This window comes from Trichosporon asahii (assembly GCF_000293215.1).
Source record: "Trichosporon asahii var. asahii CBS 2479 unplaced genomic scaffold scaffold00075, whole genome shotgun sequence".
NCBI classification, from domain to species: Eukaryota; Fungi; Basidiomycota; class Tremellomycetes; order Trichosporonales; family Trichosporonaceae; genus Trichosporon; species Trichosporon asahii.
The window spans coordinates 617,128-642,151 of NW_014040850.1; the positions used below are offsets into that span (position 1 = coordinate 617,128).

Genomic DNA, 25,024 nt, shown 5'->3' on the forward strand with positions numbered 1-25,024 from the left:
GCGTTGTGCGGGGCTCTTTTCTGATCCCTCTGTTGTCGACTTCAGCTCACCGCCTCACACTTTATACCCCGTCCGGACCTCTCCAGTGTATCAACAGCACGATCAAAATGCGCGCGACTCTTCGGCTCGCCGCCAATGTGGACCGATCCGCTTTCAAGCAGGCGCTGAGGAACGCCCAGCAGCACCAGCCAGCGCCTGTCAACAAGCCGCTGCGACCTGCCAAGCCGCTCATGGAGAAGCTCACGGGGGAGCCGGCACCGAAACAGAGCCTGTCCGATCGTCAGGCTGCCGCCGCCAAGGGCAAGAACAAGAGTATCATTGACTCCTTCCGATGTGAGTGGGCCTTCATTCTCGCACCCGATTCTTCCTACTCTTTCTCTCTCCAGCTGTCGTGCCCTCGACGTTAGCTAACACACAGCCCTTCCCAGCAACCAGCGTATCCTTGTCGGCGTCGCGTTTGGTGCCGTTGCTATCGCTGGCCTCTTCTGGGACCGGACTATGGAGGAAGCCGAACTGAAGCAGGAGGAGGAGTACGGCTTCGAGCGCGTAGCGGATGAGATTGCAAAGCGCAAGGCTGAGGCTGGCAATGCTCCGGCAGCCAGGAGGTCGTAGACTGTCAAAATATATGTATCACTATCATCTGCTCATGCTCTGTGTCATCAACATCAACTCATTTGCCTATGCTCTCCTTTATTGCCTTGTAATGTCGCATCTAGTGAATCTATACATCCTTGCGGGCACCCCACCACCCCTTGCCGTAGGAGATGAGCAGCTCATCGCCCTTCTTGATCTCTGTCAATGTCCAGATCTCCATTCTGAGGTATCCCTCTGTCGAGCTCGTGCGAAACTCGCAATTCGGTTTCGATCCAATGCCTCTGTAGTCGTTCACGAAGCGCGCCGCGTTACCCATTTTCGCGGCGTCGATGCCGATGGACACCTCCGCATTCGTAGGGTTCGAGGGGTGATGGGCCGCCAGCCGGAGAAGTGAGAGGTCGTAATCGGACTCTGCGTGTGGGTCACCGGTCACTGCATCGTCAGCTCGCCATCGAATTATTCAGAGCTGGCCACTCACCGTTGCCCTCACCATCCGTCAATGTCGCATGGATCTCGCCAAGATAAGGAATCACAAGTTCCTTCGGAGCGAGCTTCTTCTTTGCGACGAGGCAGCGCTGTCCGTTTGCTGGGTGCTTCGGGTCACTGACCCGCTTAATCTGGATCAGGTGCGCGGGGAAGGTGACTGGTTTCGGGTTAAAGCCATTGGGAGCTAGAAGGGGGAGAAGCTCGCGCGGAAACGCTCGATCAACTCGCGACCGCGTCAGGTAGACTACATCCTCCGGCCACGTCGGAGGCGGCGCGGAGTCATTGGCGAGCGGTATGTTGACGGCGAGTAGGCAGGGTCGGCGAGCAGTAGTGCAGTCGTTGTGATCGGACTGCGAGTTGCTGAAATGTTGACGGCGAGGAAGGCGAACCGGCGAGATCCGAAAACGGCTTGTTCACCGACGTCACGCGTGGTACGGTCACCTGTCACCGAGCCGCGTCCTTATCGACGCAGCGACTGGATCAGCATCAACAACTCGCCTTGTCACTCACTCTCGCCCGCATCAACGGAGATGTCGAGCGAGCGTATCGGAAGGGACAAACCATTGTCCGTCGGGGACTGGGAGGTAAGCTGATGTACCCCGCAGTAGCTGACGTCAGGTCGTCGGACCGTTCCCCGCTGGCATGCGCGAGCACCCCCTCACGCACTCTCCGGTTCTGCACCAGGTGCGCCAGAATACAGACACTGCCCAGCCTGCAGTCTCATTTGCGCGCGAAACGAAGTATGGAGACCCATTCACGACCCAACTCCGAGCCTCCGGCGCCGTTTGGAAGCGACTGCCTGGAACCGCACCTGTCCAGATCGCCTTCCCCGAGGTGGACTGGATGCTGCTTCGAAGCGACCATGGCTGGGCGGCGTTGCAGTACGAGATCTTAATGCGAAGCCACGTTGATGTCCCCGAGGACATGGAGGTGCGCATCGACTCGGAACAGGTTGTGGAATACGCGATCATCCCCAGCAACGACCCCGAGCCCATGGTCAGGTGGTATGTCGGAGACATCTACGGCTTTGGATCGACTCCCACTGGCCGTCATCTGAGCGAAGAGGGACCGTCCAACTTTGCTCGCAGCGTGCATCTCAAGAAGGGGCGTCACGCTCTGCTTGTTCGCGGACTGTACGAAATCAGAATGTTCGGCGACCCCAAGGACCAGCCTCCAAAGATCAAGATCGACTTCAAGCTCTGGCCCCGTAAGCAGCAGTCTGGACTTGTTCTGGAGCCTGGCGTCGACATGTTCCCAGACATCCTTCAGGGGCAGTATGCGGGAGATGTCTTCGCCGTCGGAGTGCGACTGCCGCCCAACGTCGAGCCGGTCACGATTGATATCGAGAGTGAGCACGCCAAGGCTGCACTTCCCAGGTATCAACTGTTGCCCGGTCAGACTCGAGCCATCCCACTGCGCTTTACCTTCCACAAGGCAGACAAGAATTTCAGCGTGAAGCTCACCACGCGGCCGATCAGCATCGAGGACCCCGACGAGGTCGCCGAGGCTCATGAGACGCTTGAGTGGAAGCCCCAGCTCGACTCGCTGTACGACCTGACCGCGGACAACTGGCTGCAGTCCGGCAAGCCTCTACGCATCACCTTCGGCACATCCGGTTCGGGTGACACGAACGTCGCGCGAGCGGTGATCCTCCCGCCACCAGACTTCCCCAAGATCGAGAAGTTGCAGCCTGTGCTCCTGTGCTTGCACGGTGCCGGGGTTGATATCGAAGCTGAGGGATGGATCAAGGAGATCCCTCGTGTGAACGGCATGTTTGCTGTCCTAGCCACTGGCAGGAACGAATGGGGCGAGGACTGGCACGGAGGCGCTGTCACCGAGGTTTGGGCAGCTCGCAAGGCTGCAGACCAGATCCTTCACCGCAGCGTTGGCATGCAGCACAACCACGAGACTGTCCTACTTGGCCACTCCAACGGCGGCCAGGGCGTATGGCACGTCGGCCAGCGGAACCCTGACCTCGTTCGCGGTATCGTCGCCCTCAGCGGCTACACGACAATCAACAACTACGTGCCGTTCACGGAGCAGAGGAGCAACCATTTCGCAGACCCGGCGCTCATGGGCATCCTGCAGTCGAGCCTGACCCCCTACAACAACGAAATCTACGTCAGCAACCTCGCATCTGTGCCGATGGTCGTCGTCCACGGTGCTGAGGATGACAACGTGCCTGCCCACCACAGCCGGACGTACGTCGAGACACTGCGCGACTGGGGCAAGAAGGCGGCAGACGTGACCTATGTCGAGGTTCCGCGAAAGGGCCACGTCTGGGACGGCATTCTGACACACCCCACGATCATGCACTTCATCAAGAACCTGCCCGAGAAGAAGGACGTGTTCGCCATTCGTGACGCGGGCTTCTCTATCGCGTGCGCAAACCCGGGACGAAATGGGACCCAAGGGCGCTATCCGCATTCTCGAGCTCGCCGTGCCTGGTCGCCTCGCTCGTCTGGATGTCAACATGAAGCACTGGCGGCAGGACCCCAAGCCCGAAGAACTGCAGATGTACGGCATGAACATCAAGCGCATCGCTGTAGGAGAGGGCGCGCAGGCACTCGTGTTGGAGCCCTGCACCGGCATGACTCGCTCGGCCAGCAGGAGCGGCTCAGGCCCCTTCCAGCCGTGGGTCGCCTCTCCTGCCAACACCGGAAAGCCGAGGCGATACGGTCCCATGATACGACTGCTGGATAGCGACGGACCGATGCTCCTCGTCATCCCCATCGAGACCGGTAGAGGTGACGACCTGCAAAAGCAGAGGCACCTCCGTGAGGTCGCGATCCGCTACGCGCACGATGTTCGGGTGTACCAGCGACAAGACGTAGAGATCCTCTACGACATTCAGGCTCTGCGCGCCGTCATTGACGGCTCGATGCAGCGCTACGGCAGCGTCATCGTCTTCGGCCGACCGGACGAGAATCGCTATGCCAAGTGGATGCTCCGTCAGAAGCGTATCCCAGGTGAGATTACATCATCCGTCTCAAGCTAACAGCCCAGTCGACTTCCCAACGCGGAGCACCTTCACCGTAGAAGGTCGCAACATCTGGGAACCCGGAACCGGTTAGTTCCAGCTCCAACCCTCCCGTGCTGAGCTGACAACAGGCATCATCACGCTGCACCCGCACCCCGTCGAACCGGGACTGGCGTGCCTCGTGGCGGGCAACGACGACCTGGGACTGGAGGTGACCGCGCGACTCCTCCCGCTCCGAACCGGCGTCATGGTCCCCGACTGGGTCGTGGCCAGCAAGCGCTGTGAATGGCAGGGCTATGGCGGACTCGACGGCGCCGGATTCTGGTCGGCCGACTGGAAATGGAGCGAGGCCATGAGCTGGATGGACAGATAAGCTTACGCCACGCGGAGCGGACGCGCGGCGGGGCAGCCACTCAGCATCGGTTGTCTGTAGTTGTGTCGCCGCCGCCTCGGCGCCAATCTATCATCTGTGTACTCAGGGCTGACAGCCCCGCAGCAAGGTTGTATCGAGTGATCGGCAGATTGTCATGTCTTGTTTTGGGCGGTGCTGGGCTGGGGGCCAGACTTTTGAGATGGAAGGAGTTTGAGTGGGAACCGGAGGTGAACAAGGGCACTTGCTGTGCCGTTGTGGAAGATTTAAACTCTGTTCCGGCGTGCTTTTCCTGTACGCTGCCTCTGGGCTCTCTTGCGTGCTGCGCAGCGCGTTCGGGCGGCCCGGTTGGCCACGGCAGAGCAGAGGCACACGAGAGGCACGGACGAGGCACAAGGAACGCAATGCAGGAACGGAGGTACGGAGGGACGGAGGTGCGCAAAGGGCTGGCGCACTCCGCTGTTCGACCCCCGTGTTCGTCTTGTTTACGTTAACGTGCCAGGCCCGAAGGGCCCAGAGGTTCAGAGGATTTGCCAGGAGCTCAGATTTTCCGCCCCTGCGCGCATTGAAGAGGTAGCAGAGTCAGCAGAGCCGGAAGATCCGACCTCGACGGAAGGAGGACTCTGCGGTCCGTACGGCGGGCGTGGGGTCTGTCAGACAAGACAAAGGCAGCGGGGCCAGCGGCGGAGACCAGCGGAGAGTATGCATACGACCGTTGCCTGGTTTGAGGCGTGCGCAGAACGGCAGTCCTGAGCCCGTAGCCAGTCAGAGCGAGCGCAGACTCGTATCTGATATCTGTTTCCAGCAAGCAATTCATGCCTCAGCAGGGCATGACGGGACATGGCTGGACGGCATTCTGGCCGGTTTGTACATCGGGGGTTCCGGCACTCGCGGTGCGTTCTGGCTGGCTGGGAGCGGCGGCGGACTTGTTCTGATTAGGAAGGTTGTCAGCTGTTCAGGACGAGGTGGTCGGGGTCGCAGTGCGACGACAGCGGCGCTCGCGGCGCTGGCTCAGACGATTCAAAGCCAACAAGCCAAGACGCCCGCAACGCCATACTGACCGCAGTCCTGCATGCAGGATGCTACAGGATTGCAGGACGAACTCAGGAGTCGGGAATCCGGCCTCGAAAGCGAGGGGGCCAGACGAGATCGCATTCAATCCTCAGGGCCGAGCAAGGCTGAGCAAGGCTCGACGAGGTACCACCAGAATTCCTCTTTACGGCCCGCGTCCTCAAAGCGTCCTTACTCTCGAGGCTCGGGGCATGTCAAGTATGCTCTATGACTTGCATACCGACTTGCCGCTGTGCCGCGCGATGCACGAGGTCGGCTGGCCAGCTGGCCGGCTCGGCAGCACGGAGCAAGAACAGGGAGCTGAAATGGAGTTCATCAAACTTGTCTGATGTTCTGAGTCAGGATCTCATCTAGAGTGACATGGCGGCCCGAGCCCAACTTGGCGCCGACGGGATGCCTATCGATGAAAGCCGTCGAGTCAAAAGCTAACCATGTTGAACGTGTCCGGTCCATCGGCGGCGCAGACCACCACCAAATCAGACACCGAGGCTGCCGAGCACACGTCTTGGCCGCTTACTGTGGAGCATGTGTCTCGGCCCTGCCGGGTGGTCGGAAGCTCGGACGGCGGACCGGGTGATCGATGTCGGCATCGATTCTCACGCGTGGCTCATGTTCCTCGGACGCGCGGTCTCGCGGTGCTTACAGTATTCCGGGGTGAGTGTAAAACTGGCCGGCGAAATAAGCAATGTACACCAGGGCGCCTTGTGTGTTCCCAAGCGTCAGCAAGTGTGTGCGCGGGTGCATTCTGTGTTCGAGACCAAATGTGGATGGAAGCATTCCGCTGTTCGAAGAGAACGAGGGAAGACGAGGAGCAGAGCAGAGAGAACAGACGGAGACGCGTCGGATGGTAAGCGTGATTGATTAGCCTGATTCGGCGTGGTATTGGTACACTTGGTGGTGAAAACGCGACTAAGCAAAAAGGACCAGCGTTACATTACAATCCAGGGTCCAGGCCATTAGCGACGGCAGGGCGGGGATTAGAAACGCGGTTAATGAGAGCCATGAAAAAGCGCAATTTGCTCCCGCGGCCCCTTTGGCGGTTGAGGGGCACTGACCCCCCTCCCCCCCACACGGCCCACACCCGCCCAACACTGCGGTTCAACCCTGTCGCCCGTCGCTGTCCTCTCCCTGTCCTGCACGCCCGCACGCCTGCACAGCTCGAGCCTTCATTTCACTCTCCTGCCTGTCCAACTCTCAACTTATCCTCATCCACCCTCCTAACCCCTTCTAACCACAAACCCACATCCATCTCGACGCTTCCCCCGCAGTCGACCCCCCCACCCTCGTTGATCCCCTCAGCACATACGGCAGAGACGACAACAATGTCCAACGTACGCGTCGCCCGCCCTGCTGCCCGCACGACAGCCCGACACTCGAACAAACGCTGACACACCAGGCCCAGTTCCTTCGCGAGTACCGACTCGTCGTCGTCGGTGGTGGTGGTGCGTTGTCCCATGGCGACGGGAGCTGCGAGCCGAGCAGGTAGCGAGATCTGAAGAGCAGCGGGGAGAGAACAGCCGGGTTCGCCGAGGCGCCGGCTAGCCCCGGGCGCCCGCGAATCTGCGATGGCCCAGGCAATCCATGCTGCAGCACGCCGATGCGGTGTGTCTCGGTGGCAACCGCTGTGCTGTTGTTGCTGCTGCCGCTGGGCTCGCATGTCGCCGCCGCTCTGACGTTTGCTCCAGGCTCTTAGGCTATCGCGCGGCTCGCCGCAGCTCTCATTCGCCGAACCCTGCGCCCAGTAGCTTGCTGGGCGCACGGGGCCGCTCTCGTCCTTAGTCCCTTTGCTGATGTGCAGGTGTCGGCAAGTCCGCTCTCACCATCCAGTTCATCCAGGCCCATGTGAGTACCGTGGTTGCTGCTGCTGCTGTCCGGCTGTCGGTGTGTGCGGTGTGCGATTGTGATTGTCTGCAAAATCGCTCAATCGCACCTGGGTCCCGCACATGACCGGCGGCGCAGCGGCGTTGATCGTTTCAATTGCGCGTTGAATTCCAGCTGACATGTGCAGTTCGTCGACGAGTGAGTACATTCAAATGTTCCTCGCCGTCCCGCGCACTCGCGGTCGGCTAGAGACGAGGAATTCAGGTGCGAGTACCAGGACTTTTCGCTGACGCCACCACAGGTATGACCCCACCATTGGTGAGTGCGGGCGCGCGTTACATTGAGTGCAATTGAACTGACGACCTCCCAGAGGACTCGTACCGCAAGCAGTGCTTCATCGACGAGGAGGTCGCCCTTCTCGACGTCCTCGACACGGCCGGCCAGGAGGAGTATGGAGCCATGAGGGAGCAGTACATGAGGACGGGTGAGTGAACTGTTCGGGATCCTGTTGCGCCGGGGCATTGTGTCACGCTGCCACCATAGCGGCGCGGTATGAGGCGTCCAGCGCGCCCCGGCTCTGGCACGGGGCGAGAACAATCGAGAAGCCGCGGCGAGAACCGCGAAGCCGTCGACAGCGTCGAGAAGCGGCGAATACGGTTTCGGAAGTCTCAGAATAGTCGCTAACATCCACCAGGCGAGGGCTTCCTTCTCGTGTACTCGATCACCTCGCGCAGCTCGTTCGAGGAAGTCTCGACGTTCCACCAGCAGATTCTCCGCGTCAAGGACCGAGACTACTTCCCCGTCGTCGTCGTCGCCAACAAGTGCGACCTCGAGTACGAGCGCCAGGTGCAGCCCCACGAGGGCCGCGACCTCGCCAAGCGCTTCGGCGCCCAGTGCATCGAGACCTCGGCCAAGCAGCGTGTCAACGTTGACGAGGCCTTCGTCGCTGTCGTCCGCGCCATCCGCCGGTTCCAGCGGGAATCCGGTCCCGGCCCCGCCAAGCCGCCCGCGCAGCAGGGCCAGCGCCCCACCGCCGGCGTCGGCGGCCGCCCGCAAGAGAAGGACACTGACGAGGTGTCGGGCGGCTGCTGCTCGGGCTGTGTCGTCCTCTAAGCGTGTCAGGACTGGACTATTCTGCGACGAGTGTGGTTAGCGCGACCAGCACAGGACTTGAGGACGAGAGCAGGTGTGCTTTGTTCCTGCGTGCTCTTGGGCAGTTGGCGTACGACGGCGGAGGAGCGGTGCGATGCGGTGCGGAGTGCGGCGCAGTAAGGCGTGCGACGGTGTGGTGTGCGGTGTGGTGACGGTGACGGCGTTGACGTTGTAACATGCGTTTCTCCTATTTCTTTCTTCCTTTTACCCCCCTTCCCCACCTTCCACCAACCACCCACACAAACCCCAATACGACGACGTTTTCTTCTTCCTTTAACTTCTTTTTCTCTTTTTTTCCACAATCTGCTCTTTAATACAGGTCTATCCCGGGCCGAAGGTGCCGCTGGTGGCGCTCGTGGCCCAGCGCTCGCACACGGCCAGCTGCTGTAATGACTAGTAGCGTATATGCATATAGGTGAGCCCCGCGAACCCAGAGCGAGCGCAGCGAGCGGAGGGCCAGACGTGCTCGAGTGGAGCGAGGGCGAGCATGATTGAACGAGCGTGGCGAGTGATGGGCATGAGGGGAAGGGCTGTGAACAGGTCGTCGAAGCAAGGGAAGGAGGAGACGTGTGAGGGACGTTGGCAGGAACGCAGGGCAGCTGTGAGGTATTAAGCCACAAACCAGCGCGCGCAAGCGGCGATGGCTTGAGGAATTGAGGAGGGGTCGTCGGAGGTTACCGTCTCGCACTAGGTCCAGCGCACAGTGCGCACCGTCAACCTCGTGTGTGGGGCAGATTGGGTCAGCTGTGTGTCTGCTGTCAGTCGACCTCTGTCTGCTCATCAGCTGTTGAATGCTCGTCAGCCAGTCCTCAATGATGATACATATGCTACAACAGCATTACACCCAGCTCCACTCGTACCCGACCTCCTCCGTCCCCGTCCGGATAGGCGGGAGGGCGTACTCGTCCTTACTCACTTCCCTCCTCCTCATTCTCCACATCTCAGTCCCCTGGTGGACTTCGTACTCCCCTTCTCCCTCTCCCTCAGATTCTGGCGTCAGCTAATGTCGAGAGAGGAAATGTAGCTCACTCGTCACAGTCACGACATGGCCTAATAGCTTTTGCAGCGCGTCCTTCATTTCCAAGGAGCGCGAGGAGTGGGCGGATGAGGGGAGGGGAAGAGACACGGGGTCATGTTCGAGCACGACCAGGGCTGCGTCCATATGAGACGCGGCCTGCTTCGCTGCGCTGATGAGGGAGAGGTACTCCCATGCGTCCTTGCCCAGTTCCCTCTTTGGCTCCTTTGTCTCCTTCTCCTTCCCGACCTCCACGCTCTCCATACCTTCAATCGCAATGTCCGTAGTCGGGGGCGGTGGCGGGGGCACATTCTCCTTCGCCTCATCCACGTCTCTGTCAAACAACGCACTGAGGTCCGAGAGTACGATCAATCCCGGCTTCTCGACCAGTTCGGCCGATGAGGGGTTAGGGTCAGCACTGAGGAGAGAGAGGAGTAAAGCGGCGTGTCGCCAGGTAGGACAATACCGCATATCCACCTTGCTCAAGTCTGGTATGGGTTCCCGAAGTCTAGGCTCATCTTCGCTGTCGATTGCGGATTGGAGTTGGTGTCGCGGACCCGTGATTATGAGTGCCCGAGAGGGATCTGGGGGCTCGTCCTGCTGTCAGCTAGACAGGTTTAAGGTAGCTATCATGAGGAGGGGGAAGACTCACAGAGTTGAAGGACGGAAGAGAGGCGAGATCGAGGAAGCCGAGACAAAGATGTATCGCTGCTGCAGGGGAACAGGGACCGAGCACTGCGCCGTGCTCCGGCAGTTGCGTCGGAGCGGGGCCAGGACACAGCGACAATGGCACCGTCCTTGTCCTCTCCATCTTCACTCTCTCCTTCCTGTATCCTGTAGTCGCTGGTTGAGATGAGGGAAGGTGGAGGGTGGAGGCGAGATGAGGGTGGTTGACGCAAGTGGAGGTCAGTTGGGCCAGCCAGTGACCGATCGGCCCGACCTGAACGAGGGTCACGGATAACTCCCGTCCGGCCGAGCGGAGTCACCCAGCGGATCCTGGCGGACGATCCGGACGACGGACCCAGATATCGCGCTCGCGGTACATAACATCCCGGACCGGGGAAGGTCACCTTCAACTCATCGACAATCATCATGGGCAGTGAGTATTCTGCAGCTGAGATGATCTCTGTACTCAGCTGTGACTCCTTACTCGCGACTCTTGCAACGCGTGCTGCTAGTCTATGGACTGTGATCGCCCACCTTCCTCCCCGCCTCACACGCGTCCTCTCCTCGTGATTCCTCCGCTCCTCGCACTGCAACCAATGCTCCACTCGCTACGCTCGTTCCGCTAACGCCTGCAGAGATCGTGCACATCGTCCTCTTCAAGCTCAAGGAGCAGCCTGACGCCGCCGCGCTCCAGTCGGCCAAGGACAGCATCAAGAAGCTCGAGCAGGTGCCCGGTGCGATCAGCATGTTTGTCGGCGAGCCCCAGATCGACGCCCGCACCAAGGGCTTCGACTATGGCCTGTACTCTGTCTTCGCGAGCCGCGCCGATCTCGACAAGTACGATGTCTCCGAGGCGCACAAGAATACCGTCGTCAACTACGTCAGGCCCAATGTTCAGGGTGAGTACGGAGGCGGCGCGGAGCGAGGCTTTGGTTTTGAAAGAGTGTAAGCTGACCTCAGACGTTATGGCTTACGACTTCGAGCTCCCCGAGTAAATCATGGTTGTATGCAGAACGTGTCGGAAGTGAACGGGTACATGCTGACGGATGCCCACTGACCCTCTTGGCGTACTCATATTGTCTTCAGCTGACGCAGGCTGACAAACATGTCTCACAGCCGCCCCCGCCCGCACCTTGCAGAATGCCAATGACCCATGCATCTATTCTACCACGACATAGCTGTCTCCCATCTTCTCGCTCGTCGGTGTGCTGTCGCTGTCGCTACTCTCCGGCGTCGGCGGGATAAATCCCGTCTCCTGTGCCGTCGCCCTCCACGCCCTCGTGACGTCTCCGCCGCAACGGAGACACGGCCAGACAGGCTTCTCCTGCTCGCCCTTCTCGGCGCGCTTGCCGGCGCGCGCGAGCTCGTCGGCAACACAGTAGTAGCAGTACATGCACTGGCCCCAGCAGTCCGTCTGCGCCGGCACGAAGATCTTGTCCTCGTCCTCGGTCTCTGCGTTGTCGAGGGAGGGGAGCTCGATGTCCGTTCCCGACAGCGCCTGCGGCTGTTCTGTGCGGCGGACGTAGCACACTGGACACACGCTGGCGGGCAGACGGGCGAACGGTCCGCTGTGCGCCGATGAGGGGGCAGCAGTGCCCGCCTTGCGAGCGGCGGAGAGCTCGCCCGCCGAAGCAGACAGCGCAGCGTAATCAATCTGCGTCGGTTGCGAGAGGAACTGGCGGACTGGTGCGAATGCCGTCGCCGGGTTGAGAGCGGGCGGCAGGCTCGGAATGCGCGGAACAGCAAACATGAGGAATTCCTGGAAAGTCAGCTCTGCACACATTCACTATGTTAGCTGTACTCACTGTCATGACGCCCCAGACGAGCTGACGGTTCATGAACTCGTAAGAGACCATGCGGGCGAGGCGGGGTGCAGTTGGCGCAAATCGCAGGTGCAGGATGCGCATGAGAAGGCTCGGCGCAGCGCCGTCCCAGAGGAAGAGCGTCCAGCCAGCAAGCTCCCAGGCTCGGGCAAGCGTCTCAAGCCGTGTCAGCAGTCGCCACGCACGTCTCCGCCAGTCATGTGCGGGCAGGTCGGGCCACTGCCGCGACAGCGCCGTCTGTCGCACACGCTGCAGGATGTATGCCGGGAAGAGGGGAGGGTGCAGGAGTAGGTAGAGAAGGAGAGTGCGCCGCGTCGCTGGGCAGTCAGTACACGATTCCACTTTGGGCCGTCTGTTGATCCATAGATCACTCACGCCTCGTCGGGCCCCGGCTCGATATCAGCCGCAGGTTCTGCATCGCCGCGCCCGGGCTCGCATTCGACGGCCCGAGCACGCCGGCGCCGAACACGAGCAGCTTCAGCAGCAGCGTCAGTTCCGGCTTGATGTCGATGTTCGGCTGGGCATTAGCTTGACGTGAAACACCGGTAGCTCATTCGACTCACCTTGAAACGGCATACGGCCTTCTCCACGCCGTCGACAAGCATTTCCACGACGCCGTCGTCGAGCTCGTCGGCGTCGACCTGGTTCACGAGGGGCGCACGCGGCTCATATGCGCGCTGTCTTCGCGACACAGAGGCCTCGCCCATGTCGGCTGGGTTGAGTGAGTGTGGGTGGAGTGAGGAATGAGAGTGAGTGATGTTGCAAGCTGCTGACAATCGCCGTCTGAAGAGTGGACTCCTCCGGCCCGTGCAAGTGGGCAATAGCCGAGAGGCGGGTTGTAATCGGGGGGTAAGTCTATGTTTGGATCCGCTAATGGAATCTGCCTCCGCTAATCGGAGCACTTATCGGCGTCTTGCGCCAGCGTTGAACGCGTCACTCGCTCGGTACTGGGTCGGTACTTGACCATCGCTCCTGACCCTAGCTTCGACCACGCTCGACGATTCTCCAAGGACCAACAACAGCGCCATTCCGCCAGCAACCTAGACTATGCGCGCCGGCCTCCTCGCGCTCGCCCTCCTCGTGCCGGGCGCGAAGGCTTTCTGGCCCTTCAAGAAGGAACGCTTCACTGCAGAGACCCTCCTCGATGCAGGCTCGCTCGGTCTCGACCCCGCCGTCGGTCGGATAGCAGCCATCGGCGACGTCAACGGCGACCAAAAGTGAGCCACCACCTGTCGACTTTCTGACACTTCTTAGCTCCGACCTCTTCTCGATCGCGCCGGATCGGAAATCAGTCCAAGTATGGCTCTGGAACCGCGACAAGTGGCAATACGATGCTGGGCCGCTGCTCGAGTTCGACAAGGTCGTGTACAATGTCATCCCCGCCGACTTTAATGGAGACGGACGGCTAGACCTCCTTGTCATGACCGGAGATGAGGACCAGTGGTGGTCCAAGTCCGACAAAAGCCTTCACATGACCGTTGTGCTCGGTAACGAGTCCGGCTTCGGTCAGCGATGGGACCTCGCAAAGTCCGGCCGGCATCAGCCCTTCGTGTTCGACGATGAGCACAACCTGCTGCCTTCGCTGCTCGGATACCTTCCGGACGGCGACCGGGACAACAATCTCCGCTCGTGGAAGAACACCGACGGCTCGCCCATGAAGATTGGTCGGCCGAGCTTGTTCCCGATTGACTCAGGCTGCACGCTTGCGAACCCGCACTCGTCAGCGTACGTCGACATGGACGGAGACTGTGCGCCGGATGTGGTACTGCACTGCCAGTCGCCGAAGGCGAACAACCGCAAGCTGCAGGTGTACGAGAACCGAGGGACGGAGGGCTATGTGGTTGCCAACGTGATCGACCTGCCGACGTACAGCCGTGCTGTCACGTTCGCCGACATGAACCGGGACGGAGCCGTCGACCTTGTGTTCGCAACGTGCAAACGGCACATGCCGTCGTCAGGCCTCGGAGAGGAGTGCAGCATCAATGTCGCGTACAACATCCAAGCGCCAGTGTGCTCGGGCGAGTGGTCGCAGTACGAGAAGGACGGACAGCTTCGGTGCCGCGGCTGGGGTGAGCTGTGCCAGTCCGACCCGAACTGGAGCTTCGACTTCTCCGAAAAGCGGGGCACGTTCTTGAGCGTACCACTCGAGGAGCTTTTCCCAGGACAGAACGCCGAGCTCCTGCTCTCTGTCCCCGGCAACGCTCACATTCCGCTTCCGCTGCGACCGGGAGACTTTGACGTCGACGGTTTCCCGGATCTTCTCGTCACCCTCAAGACGGACAAGGGCACGCAGGTGAAGATCTTGAAGAACGTGCCGTGCGGCAAAGGCGTCGCCGGTTGCGCCGGCCTGCCGAGAGGCAGTCGCGGCCTCATCGTCGCCCAGGGCAAGGGCTATGAGGCCCTCGACGCCATCACTGATGCCGAGGGTGCGTCCTGGATTGATCTCGACGACGATGGGTCGCTGGACATTCTCGTGCAGCGCTCTGGAAAGCAGAAGGGCAGCAAGGCGCACGTTACTTTTATTCAGAACAACTTCTACCACGACGCTTTCTTCCTGAAGGCTCAGGTGCTGAACGGCGCATGCGACCGCGATTGCGAGCCCACGGACGGAGGCAAGAAGTACTCGTCCCTCGGAGCGAGCTACTCGGGTGCGACGTTCAAGTTCACCGTGTTTGATACGGCAGGCAAGCGGCACGCGCAACAGGTTCCCCAGCTCCCGCAAGTTGCTCACCATGCCCTGTATTCTCCGCATACGTATATCGGTCTGGGACGAACCAACAACTACGTCGAGGTGAGCTCACTTTCCAGCACACATAGCTGACCACAGAACCTCGTCGTTGGCACTTCGCTCCTGCCGCCAGGCAACACGCACCACCTCGAGTCGCTCATCCCGAACTCGCAGGTGATCATCAACCCGCCCTGGGCGCTGAGCCCGAAGGCGAACACGAATGTGAAGACACGCGCAACCGAGTGGCGCTCCGAGCTCTTCCTGCACCCGGGCGACTGGATCCCATGGGTCGCAGCGGCAGTGGTCGGCACCGTGCTCTTCCTTGGCATGGTCGTCGTGTGGCTGAACGACAGGGAGAAGAAGGAGGACGAGAAGGAGCGCAGGCGCGCGCTCCACGCTATCAACTTCCAGGCTTTGTAGACGATTACTCGCTCACGTACTGACATAGACTACGATCGCATGTATCATTAGCTCAGGCTTCGGGTTGTTCACTGATTCCAGCTTCTCGCATTCTAACACCCCCAGGTGACTACATTTAGCACTACGGAGCTGCGCCAGCAACGTGATCATCGTTGAGGTCCGCGATAAGTCGACTCATCTCCGCCGATGAAACGAACAAAATGGTCATGTCGAGCGCACGCACAATCTTGGCGTAGACAGACAACGAGGGACCCCGTCCCTTTGGCGTCATCATATATCGCGCACCAAGGTACGCGTTCGTCTCGTGGTCGATAACCGCCTCTGGCATCTCGATGGGGCTATCATCGATATCCATGATCTGGTCTTCTGGCTCCGAATGCTCCGATTCCGTGTAGTGAGCCCCTTTTCCCGAGTCGCTTTCGCTTGCAAACCCCTCGTCATCGCCATCGTAGCCCATGTCTGTCACCTCGCCAAGAAAGCTTTCTGCCTCAATCTCCCGTGCCCATTCGTGTCTCGGTGGCTCAAGCCGCCTGCATTTCGTCGCCGAGTCGCAAGGTGAGGAACTCGGGCTCTTGCGTTTGCCCGTTGAGGGGCGGGACATTGGTGATGTCCCCGGCTTCGCAGCATCCACACGGGCTAGCAGCTCCTTCACAAGGTCTGACTTGACCGGTGGCAGGCGCGAAAATCGTCCGTTTCGAGGCTGTTTCAGCATCAGGCGGTAGGCCGCATGCGTCCAACTACTGAGCACTTCGAGTTGCGCATCGTTCGTGCCTTCCTCTTTTCTGAGGAAGGTGAACGGGAGCCTTTCCTCGATGGTGTCGTCCCTCATGCGAACCACAAAGTGGCTGAACTCGTCTGCATCGAGGACGTGGGACACTCCGTCCGCTGTCTCACGCTCTGAAGGGCTGCGGATATCCTCCATGGCGATGACACGGTCGTTGAGTGTGAGCATCCGGCCGAAGGAGGCTCGAAAGACGCAGAGCCCGAGGGCAGCGCCCGTGACCTGGTACGTGAGAGCGGCGTACATGACGCTCTGGAGGATCGCTTCTCTGCCCAGATCGATCCAGCCTCTAACGCCGCCAGACGCCGTAGCGGTCATCGGCGCGTTTGGGGCAGGCGATGCGGTCCACAGAAGTTCCGGGGTGCGGGCATGTTTCAAGATCCAGCGCTCGAACCGGCGTGTCGAGCGTCGCCTTTGGAGACGGGGTTCGAGCGGCCGTGCGAGCTTGACGCTCCGCAGCGCAGGGCGACCGTCCACCGTCAGACACTTTAGTGGCATAGCCCTCTGCAGGCCACTGTGCCAGCTGCGTTTTGGGAAGGGGAGATTAAGGAGGTTCTCCCACGGATCTAGGAAGTGGACGTCGGCGGGGTACAAGTCGTCGTTGCACCTACGCGCAAGGTGCTGCGCGAGGTAGTGCGCTTCTTCGCGGCTTGAGAGCGGTGTGGAGTCGTAAGGCGTCGCATCGGCGAAAGTACCTGTTGCTTGCTCGTAGTTGGCGTCGGGAGAGCACAAGACATGCCGGATAATGAAGGGGAATGGTTAGGAGGAGCGATCATGCATACTGGGCTGACTGCTGACTGTGGCCCTTCGAGAGTGACGCGTATGACTTTTCTGCGCTAAAGCTAGCGGGTGGCGAACCTGTCACCCGCGCCTGCATTCTGCGTCTCGAAGTGCATCCTCGGCTATTCGCAAGTACACGTCGATGCATAGTCCATGCTATGCCAAGTTATCGGACCTAGTTGTCATGGAGATCAAAGTCCCAGACCTGGTTCGAGTTGTTCTCGACCCACTGCCACAACTGCACAGGTCCAGGAACGGCGCCGTCCTTGCGGTCGAGGGCGAAGACTGATGTCAGTTTTGTCCAGAATGCGCCAACTAACGAGTCTCATCGAGACTGCCAGCGATGAGCTGGTTGCCGTCCCGTGCCCAGTCCTGCCACTTGTTGTACTGGCCGGGCGTGCAGGCTGCGACGCGCACCTGCTGACCCTGCTGGGGCGGGTCCGAGGTGGCTGTTGTTAGCTTATTCAAACACCTGCTGACGAGGTCACTCACTGTTGCCGTTGATGCAGCGGTCCGCCGCAGAGAGCGGGTACCAGGTGATCGTCTCCGTGTCCCCAATAAGACGAGTGCCCCACTTCTGGCTGTCGCTGTTGTCGCATTCGGCAGTCACGAGAGGGAACTCGCGCTTATCACCGCCGGAACAGGGGTCAATGGCGAGGCAGAACTGCGGCTGGCCCTGAGGGTGCAGGTAATGGAAGCGCGCCGAGGCCGCCGAGGCGAGGAGAGCGACAGTAACGGGGAGGTGCAGCATGCTGAGGAAATCGAGTTGGAGAAGTTGGATAAGTTGGAGATGAAAACGAGGAGGTGAGAGTCAGCCGTCATATAAGGCTCAGATCGAGTGGGTCAAGATCTCGGTGAGTTCACTGCATGGATAGACGGAGAGAAATGACGACGCTCAAGCGCTCGGAGCCGGAGTGAGTTCTCCGCAACTATCGTCCGCATTCCGACGCCGCGATTCTTCGGCGCTGGGTACGGCGATGCAGTGCTTACAGGGCTCGCGGATGTACACGGAAGTCTTCCTCCAGTGGTCAGGACATTGTGAGAGCGATCGAGAACATGACGTCGCCGTGATGGGATCGTGATTGAGCATGGACAGTAATGTTCCCACGGTTGCTGCGTTGGCTTTTTGGTGTCCGGCAGTTTCCCTTGTTTAGTTGCCGCTCGTTGAGGACCTGAAACAACACTTGCTTTGCTGTCCTTGACTTCTGACTGATGCGCTCTACGCAACTACGACGTACGACGCACAACTTGCAGCCGCGCAATGCCATAGATATCGTTGGTCCTTCGTCCGAGACTGACGCAGCTCCTGACGCTCAGCGTGACGACCAAGGACTGACGGGGCGCACGGCTTCAAATGACCGACACACCGGATCTAACGTCGCGTCAACTTCGTCAGCTCAATAGCATGCAGAGTCACTTCTTCCTCTATTATTCACGACTGCCTACAACAGCGGATGTGGTATCGCTATGCCTCGCCCGATCGCTCAGAGAAGACTCTGGTCTGTCCTCCCGACCGAAATTCTGCTCTACATCTTCGAGCAGCTCAACCGTTACGACCTCCGGTGCGTCATACTCGTCAACTCAGCGATGGCAGCCATAGCAAGACCTCTTTGCTATAGGTTTGGTACGTCTAGCAAGTCTATCATCGTCTTTCCGCTGGCGCCCGCCTCGCACCCGTTGCTACAAACCACCGATCCCCGCATCAGCCTCTCGAACGAGCAGCAAAAGCGCATCCTACCCAAACTGAGAACACTCACCCTCAACATGCACGAGTTCAGGGAGTGCGTTGGGCATGATGTGTCTGTCTTCACTGGAAAGATCAACGCGTTGAAAGTCCTGCGATTGCAATACTCTCGAGATCTCCCCAGTGAGCCCGCTCCAGAGGATAGTGCTGACTGACATGCAGCGGGCGCGTCTCGAATTATATACTGCTTTGCGACGCCAGAGCTCAGCAACCGCTGTCTCTACCTCACCCACGTCTTGGGCGAGCACACAACTATTGACAAGCTTGTCATCCGCGACGCCATGCTGGGTGCCCGTATCCCCGACTTCTCACCCTCCACTTTCTTCTCAAGATTCCAACCCATACGGGAGTGCGTTCACGTCCTTTCAGGCAGCGCTACCAGGGGCGACATGAGTGCTGAACCGATGCACCGGGCCGAATTCTGCACGGTAGGCTACGCAGCCCACACCATCGCCCTGCCCAAGACGACAGAGCACCTCACCATCGTGTTCTGGACAGGAGCGTCGCGCAACTGGCGGCCAGCATGCTATCATATTGGCTCCGCCAAGCTATCGGATCTACACGTCAAGGATTTGTGCCCGCGCTACAGCTCTATGTGGGATGAGCTGGCGCAGCTGGTCTGCGGTTCTCACTTGCAGCGCCTGACCGTTGTCAACGCAGACACTGTGCCGCCCTCTCACACAACGTACTGGCAGCACCGCAGGGACAGAAGAGACGGGTTGGCCAGTCACAACTCCCTCCGTGAGCAGTTCTACACGACCTATCGCGAAAGGTGTGGCCGAGCCAAGAAGACGCCGCTGAGGATTACGGACATGCCGTTCTTGACGCTCGAAGAGTGGCTCGAGACGGCGGAGTGGCAGGATGTCTTCTCCCCTCTCGAGATTAGCGAGCACTTCATTGCCCGTGCTGGCGGACAACCGATGCCCGAGACGTGGGCGCGCTACGTTCGTTTCGCCGATGGACTGGGCTTCAAGATCAGCGAGGAGGAGTTGGATCCTCCAGCTTTCACTGCATCTCAGGCGTCAGCATAGCATAGCACCATGCAATTGTACATCTGTAGCTCTTGCGCTGGGTAATATGGGTTATGAACGGGAGCATGATCGTGGCAGTGACGAGGCTTGTTGGCCGCCGTTATTCAGGCTTCACGGTTCATCGAACTGCTTCCGTCGAAGGCAAGATCGGCGAACGTCGTTATCGGTAGCGAGATAACGAGGCGCTGGATTGTGTCCCTGAACTTCTGCGTTGCCCACTGCCTCACCTCTGATCTGTTCATCTTCACCTCAGGCCTCGCAATGCAGTCCAGCTTATCACCACGGCCATGACACTACCCTTACGATGCACCATCAACGTTACAGCCCATACGAGGAGTAACAGCAGCAGGAGTACAGGCACGAGTTTGTCGCGGCATCAAATAGGGTTCGGACGAGCTGCCGTGTTTCGGCGTGTTGACACCGATATCTCTCCATCGTCATAGACATTAACATCACCATGACCGACGGGCCAGCTCGACTACCTTCAGAGCTGCTTCTAGAGATCTTTGGTCATCTCTCGCACCAGGAAATGCGCACCATCTTCCAAGTGAACTCATACTTCCGCCGCATCGCCCAACCTTACGCCTATCGCTACGGCACGATGACCAAGTTCGGACTACATTTCCCCGGAGCCACGCATCCGTACCCCTTCTTTGATGACCCCGATTCTGAAGCCTTGAAGATAACGGAGAAGAAGAGGGAATGGATCGCAAGCCAATTGGAGCGCATCGATGTTGTGCCGCACTCAGAACTCGATTGCGCCTCCCCGCCCCCGCATACCCTTTGCCCGGTCGTGCTCGATGTCCTCCGTCTCGACTGGCATATCTCCTCCGATCCTGGGTTCTGCATACCTGAAAATGGCAGCGGTCGCATGCACGAGTACTCCATCAACTTTGGTGGGTGCGCATTCCTCAATGCGGTGCTTCAGAACTGCCCGCAAGGCTACAGAGAAGTCATTGCTAGGGGTGTGCCTCGTCCAGACGGCTCGGGTGCGATGTACCCGGAGAACTACCCAGTCACTACCCGAAGACATGTATCGGTACTCTGCAGCCAGCCGCCATCGGTCCCGCGAACAAGTGATTGTCTCACCCAGCCTGACCTGGAGACATTCGATGTGAGCGGACGACAGTGCGGTGAGCACCTGGAGGTAATATTCTGGACCACCCGCCCCGGCCTGGCATGGATCCCTCCTTGCGAGTTCTATGTCAACGGCGACATGCTCAACGCGAATGTCTGCCACCCCAGAGGGGAAACGGTGTGGTCCCGTCTCTTCGACATTGCCTACTTCCACCGTCTGAAGACGGTTACAGTCGTCAACGCCACCGCTATCGTCCCACCCGGCTCCATGCCTGACGAACACGAGGTTCGACTGAGCCGAGGAGAGGTCAAAATGAAAGACAACGAGGATCTCTTCAATGCGAACGCGGAGCAGCAGAAGGAGTGGCTGAGTAACCCGATTACAGCTACGTTCGAGTTTATCACGATGGAGCAGTGGATCAGACGAGACACCTGGGCGGATGTCTTCACCTACGCTGAACTGGACCCTTGGCTGAAGACGATGCACGAGGAGGCGTAAGTAGGGAGGGGTTCGTCTGAAGACGATGATGGAGTCACAATGGCACTCACGCTGCGTGTAACCCGTCGCCAATACACTGGAACGAATCTAATGCAATCCTTGGCTTCATCACAAGACTACGATACGGAGTAGAAGCGACGCCGCAGTAGCATGGACGGATTAGAAGGCTCAGACTCGCCATCGTGTCGGGAAGACAGTGGGTGTAGCACGCTTTGGAACAAGAGGCCGTGTTCGGTCACGCTGCCGCACTCGTACGGTCGAGGACTTCTGAGGGGTCGCCAGAGACAAGCCTCGTCAGAGGGACGAGGGGCTGCAATGCTGAGGTGGAGGAAGGCAGGCGACCGTCGATCTCTGCACGGTGTGGGCGGCACCAAACGTGGGGCGCAAGCACACATCATGCCTGGCGAGAACATTTTCTGCTTGGCCGTGCACCTTGTTATCCCATTTCCAACGCTACTTCGACCTCAGAACTCCAACACCATGCCCTCCCGGCGCGACCATCAAGCTATCACAGCCTTTCCGATCTTTCCTGTCGAAATCCTGAGCGAGATCTTCAGCCACCTCGACCCGTCCAGCGTGCGCCGCGTCCTCTGTGTGAACTCGCTCTTTCGCTCTCTCGCGCGACCCCTTGCTTATCAGTACGGCACGGTGACTGACCTCGGTCTGTTCTTCCCAGGTGCTCAGCACGCCTACCCATTCTCGCAAGGCTTTATGCCCGGTCTTCCCGTCAGCGAGCTGTCAAAGGAGAGCATGGGAGTAATTCTCAGGCAGCTAAAGCGCATCGATGTAAAGCAGTACCCTCATCAAGACTGCAAGGCGCTGTTCATTCCAGTTCAGAACCCCAAGTCGTCATTTAGTCGGCGGAGCACCAGCTATCCTGAGCTCGACGTGTTGAACCTCGCAGTGCAATCGTGCCCCCCGGAACAGCGCATTCTCAGGAATCCACAGCCTGGAGACGATGACGTTGATATGGTGCCGCTCTGCCCGTGCATCTTGGAGGTGCTAGGAAGTCATTGGTCTACAGGCAGCAAGCTCGTAGCAAAAGATATTCTGCGGCAACCAGGGGACTTCGAATACAGTCATACTAGGTCCACTGACACCATCGACACACACATCAGCGTCGTGTACAGCCAAACCTCGCCGTGCGCCCCAGAGATCCTGCATGACTATGTCAACCCTGTGCGCGTCGCCAGGGAGCTGTGCATCGGGGACTTCCGCCACCTGGAAGTTGTGTTCTGGACCGAGAGGCCGGGTCAGGCATGGATTCCCCGCTGCAAGTATTCCACAGAGCGTGGGCGCACTGGTACCTGTCTCCAGACGGAGGGAACGATTTGGTCTGCCCTAGCAGAGCAGATCGCGCCCTTCGCGCCCCACTGTATAACCAGCGTCACCATTGTCAACTCTGCCGCCATCCTTCCGGCGGCCTCCACCATTGTTGAACACGAACTGGAAGTGAACACCAACCAGGCCCGCTTGCAGGAGCAACACGCCTGGTGCTTTGATGAAGAGCTCAAACTGCAAGCACTGTATTGCGGAAGGGGTCCTGGGAGGGATTCTACCCCAGAGACGTTCGAGTTCATCACGATGGAAGAATGGATTAGGCGCGGTGGATGGGAGGACGTCTTCACTCTCGAGGAGATAGGGCCGTGGTTGGCCAAAGCTGAGGCCAGTACGGGGAACTCGCTGCCCTCTATTGTGCACGTGTATAGCCTGAAGGAGCTCGCGGGACTGTCCCTCTGACGCGGACCCGCCCGCAACAGCCTGAACGCGTCAAAAGTCGTATCATGCCTGGTCTATAGTCTGTACAAAAATGATCTACAACGGCCGTCGTCATCTATGCAGCCTTTTGCTCAATCGTAATCTCCCTCTCCGAGATCGCGCGCCCACCCACTCAACGTACGGACTACACATTGCACCACCGGTTCCCGAAGCGGTCGATGCTCGGCCGCCCATTCCTCGCCTGTCCATCATTCACCCCATTCTTCCTCCCTTCGAACGCATAGCTCTCGTTCGCGTTGAAGTTGCGATGCGGGCAGATGAACTGCAGATTCAGGGGACACACGCGGTCGACCTCGGTGCACACCGCGATGCAGGGCAGGAGCTCGCTGTATTCGTACGGGTAAGAGATCGCCGATGATCGCGGTGAGTCGGTGGAGCGGGGCACGACATGCGGTGCTGTTGGCAGGGTGGTGATGTTCTCGAACGGTGCGGGATCCGCATCAGCACACTGCGGCAGGACCATGCGGCATACCCAGACGCGGTACGCGTCGTAGCAGTCCGCACACGTGCTGACGTAGCTGTACATGTCCCTTCCACACGCCTGGGCCGTTAGAGACATGCTGAACGTGTCGAGATTCTCGGCAATGACGTTTGCGAATTGGTCCGGAATGTCGGTCAGATACTTCTGTCCTCCTGGCTGGACGTCGGCGACGGGACTGGCGTACCCGATCCCCGGACACATGGCGGTGGGAAGCATGAGGGGGCATCGGAAGCCGGGCTTCTTCGTCCGGAACAGCGCAGGAGGGTAGATGACGAGGCGGTCGCGGTCGTAGATCCAGAACGTATAGTTGGTGTCGGGCTTTAGGCCATCAATCACGGCGTACTTCCTGAATCCGCTCGCGAGGTTGATGTGCGTCCAGCTCGTGGCTTCGAAGACGGTGTTGTTGCCCGCAAGCGCCAGCGCAATGACGCTCTTGCCCAGCGCGCGGGTCACGAGACTGTCCGCGCCTGCTGTCTCCTGCACGACAAACGTGAAGTTGCCGTCTGTAAAGTTGCCAAACATGCCTGCCGTTGGCCCGCTTCCGGCGTCTGAGTGCGGCTTGAACTGCGGCCAGTCCGGATACGGCCCCGGCAGCGTGTAGTTCGGGTACTGGGGCTGGGGGAGCTCTGGCGCCTCGATGACGGGCGAGAAGAGGAGTACATTGCTGTCTGTTGTGTCGCCGAGGAACCCCGTCTCGGCACGGTAACTCGTGATGCGCACTGTCGGCTCGGCGTCGAGCAGGTCCACGACCTGGAAGTATACTGTCACGTTTCCCGGTGGTGCGGTGCTCTCAGCGTCGGCGGCCAGACTGAACCCCATGAGAACCTGGTGCTCCACAGCGTCCTCAGTCGTAACGTTGAGCGACTGGTTCTCAGCCATGTCCCACCCGTACGTGAAGTTTGCGAAGCCGTCGTCGAACGCGAGGCGCCACGTGTCGCCGCCCCTGTTGACATGGTTCGCCTTGCCAGGTGTTCCGCCGCTGGAGAGGGCCTCGACGCTTCGCCGCTCTTCAAAGGCAAAGTTCTTGCTCGGGTCGGTCGTAACTCGGACGTCGGGGACGTAGGCGGGCAGCAGGTCTGGCGTACTCATGTCGTATCCCCTGTCGGCGATCCAAACGGTCATGGACCATGCACGCAGCTTGGGCAGCTTTATCAGTGCCGCTGGACGGGTGCGGTTCAGAGTCAGTCCGCCGCCAGAGGGCAGAAGCGTGCCGCTCCGCGCCTGCGCTGTCGTGACTGTCAGCGGCGCATAGGGCGGTTTCGCCAATGCTGTGCCCTTGGCCGGTTGCGCAGAGCTGCTAGGTGCTGCCCCGAGGACGCCGAGGAGGAGGCCGAGGAGAAGGAAGAAGCGGACAAGTCCCGGCAGCACCATGTTGGAGCTGGGGACTTGTTGCTGTGTCGGAGTAAAGGGAGGTGGTCGGGGTAGAGTGTATCGAGATGCGGTTTGAGAAAGTCGGAGAGAAGCACGTACGCACTGACGGTTGCGACGCTAACGGACGGTCCAGGCTGGCTGTGCAAGGTGGAGGTGCCTTGACTGGCGGCCCAATCACGTGACTGTGACCCATGTGCACCGGCAACGGCAGCGCAGCAAGGGACCAAGGGACATGTTGTGTGCGCCAACTTGCCGACGAACCTCTCAAGTCGCCGTGCATCGTGACCGATCGCATCGCGCACATCCATCGCACCCGGCGTGCTCACTACGCACCACATCCTCGACCTCAATCGCA

General features: G+C 59.7%; 13 protein-coding genes across 13 annotated transcripts; 8 read left to right on the top strand and 5 right to left on the bottom strand.

The window, feature by feature from the left end:
* Nucleotides 1–107: 107 nt before the first annotated feature.
* On the top strand, nt 108–612 carry A1Q1_05782 (uncharacterized protein; the record flags this gene model as incomplete). The annotated part of the gene is made up of 2 exons (XM_014320991.1): nt 108–333; nt 419–612. 2 exons carry the CDS (start codon nt 108–110, stop codon nt 610–612), a joined length of 420 nt encoding a protein of 139 aa, XP_014176466.1.
* Nucleotides 613–721: 109 nt separating this feature from the next.
* On the bottom strand, nt 722–1,602 carry A1Q1_05783 (uncharacterized protein; the record flags this gene model as incomplete). The annotated part of the gene is made up of 3 exons (XM_014320992.1): nt 722–1,026; nt 1,073–1,430; nt 1,591–1,602. The coding sequence occupies 3 exons, from the start codon at nt 1,600–1,602 to the stop codon at nt 722–724; spliced, it is 675 nt and encodes a 224-aa protein (XP_014176467.1).
* Nucleotides 1,603–1,722: 120 nt separating this feature from the next.
* Nucleotides 1,723–4,433, top strand: A1Q1_05784 (uncharacterized protein; the record flags this gene model as incomplete). The annotated part of the gene is made up of 4 exons (XM_014320993.1): nt 1,723–3,426; nt 3,494–4,049; nt 4,120–4,149; nt 4,192–4,433. 4 exons carry the CDS (start codon nt 1,723–1,725, stop codon nt 4,431–4,433), a joined length of 2,532 nt encoding a protein of 843 aa, XP_014176468.1.
* Nucleotides 4,434–6,502: 2,069 nt separating this feature from the next.
* On the top strand, nt 6,503–8,435 carry A1Q1_05785 (RAS small monomeric GTPase; the record flags this gene model as incomplete). The annotated part of the gene is made up of 7 exons (XM_014320994.1): nt 6,503–6,832; nt 6,898–6,943; nt 7,300–7,343; nt 7,510–7,520; nt 7,624–7,640; nt 7,693–7,806; nt 8,017–8,435. 7 exons carry the CDS (start codon nt 6,503–6,505, stop codon nt 8,433–8,435), a joined length of 981 nt encoding a protein of 326 aa, XP_014176469.1.
* Nucleotides 8,436–9,312: 877 nt separating this feature from the next.
* Nucleotides 9,313–10,534, bottom strand: A1Q1_05786 (uncharacterized protein; the record flags this gene model as incomplete). The annotated part of the gene is made up of 4 exons (XM_014320995.1): nt 9,313–9,452; nt 9,504–10,089; nt 10,142–10,429; nt 10,511–10,534. The coding sequence occupies 4 exons, from the start codon at nt 10,532–10,534 to the stop codon at nt 9,313–9,315; spliced, it is 1,038 nt and encodes a 345-aa protein (XP_014176470.1).
* A 47-nt stretch (nt 10,535–10,581) lies between these two features.
* A1Q1_05787 (uncharacterized protein) lies at nt 10,582–11,150 on the top strand (the record flags this gene model as incomplete). Its single annotated transcript, XM_014320996.1, has 3 exons — nt 10,582–10,588; nt 10,791–11,054; nt 11,116–11,150. The coding sequence occupies 3 exons, from the start codon at nt 10,582–10,584 to the stop codon at nt 11,148–11,150; spliced, it is 306 nt and encodes a 101-aa protein (XP_014176471.1).
* Nucleotides 11,151–11,314: 164 nt separating this feature from the next.
* On the bottom strand, nt 11,315–12,685 carry A1Q1_05788 (peroxisome assembly protein; the record flags this gene model as incomplete). The annotated part of the gene is made up of 3 exons (XM_014320997.1): nt 11,315–11,914; nt 11,961–12,134; nt 12,542–12,685. 3 exons carry the CDS (start codon nt 12,683–12,685, stop codon nt 11,315–11,317), a joined length of 918 nt encoding a protein of 305 aa, XP_014176472.1.
* Nucleotides 12,686–13,025: 340 nt separating this feature from the next.
* Nucleotides 13,026–15,126, top strand: A1Q1_05789 (uncharacterized protein; the record flags this gene model as incomplete). The annotated part of the gene is made up of 3 exons (XM_014320998.1): nt 13,026–13,151; nt 13,300–14,769; nt 14,881–15,126. 3 exons carry the CDS (start codon nt 13,026–13,028, stop codon nt 15,124–15,126), a joined length of 1,842 nt encoding a protein of 613 aa, XP_014176473.1.
* A 121-nt stretch (nt 15,127–15,247) lies between these two features.
* Nucleotides 15,248–17,438, bottom strand: A1Q1_05790 (uncharacterized protein; the record flags this gene model as incomplete). The annotated part of the gene is made up of 3 exons (XM_014320999.1): nt 15,248–16,602; nt 17,008–17,136; nt 17,180–17,438. 3 exons carry the CDS (start codon nt 17,436–17,438, stop codon nt 15,248–15,250), a joined length of 1,743 nt encoding a protein of 580 aa, XP_014176474.1.
* Nucleotides 17,439–18,154: 716 nt separating this feature from the next.
* On the top strand, nt 18,155–19,462 carry A1Q1_05791 (uncharacterized protein; the record flags this gene model as incomplete). The annotated part of the gene is made up of 3 exons (XM_014321000.1): nt 18,155–18,249; nt 18,307–18,554; nt 18,594–19,462. The coding sequence occupies 3 exons, from the start codon at nt 18,155–18,157 to the stop codon at nt 19,460–19,462; spliced, it is 1,212 nt and encodes a 403-aa protein (XP_014176475.1).
* A 457-nt stretch (nt 19,463–19,919) lies between these two features.
* Nucleotides 19,920–21,038, top strand: A1Q1_05792 (uncharacterized protein; the record flags this gene model as incomplete). Its single annotated transcript, XM_014321001.1, has 1 exon — nt 19,920–21,038. One exon carries the CDS (start codon nt 19,920–19,922, stop codon nt 21,036–21,038), a length of 1,119 nt encoding a protein of 372 aa, XP_014176476.1.
* A 480-nt stretch (nt 21,039–21,518) lies between these two features.
* Nucleotides 21,519–22,778, top strand: A1Q1_05793 (uncharacterized protein; the record flags this gene model as incomplete). Its single annotated transcript, XM_014321002.1, has 1 exon — nt 21,519–22,778. One exon carries the CDS (start codon nt 21,519–21,521, stop codon nt 22,776–22,778), a length of 1,260 nt encoding a protein of 419 aa, XP_014176477.1.
* Nucleotides 22,779–22,941: 163 nt separating this feature from the next.
* A1Q1_05794 (calcium channel) lies at nt 22,942–24,669 on the bottom strand (the record flags this gene model as incomplete). Its single annotated transcript, XM_014321003.1, has 1 exon — nt 22,942–24,669. One exon carries the CDS (start codon nt 24,667–24,669, stop codon nt 22,942–22,944), a length of 1,728 nt encoding a protein of 575 aa, XP_014176478.1.
* Nucleotides 24,670–25,024: the final 355 nt, after the last annotated feature.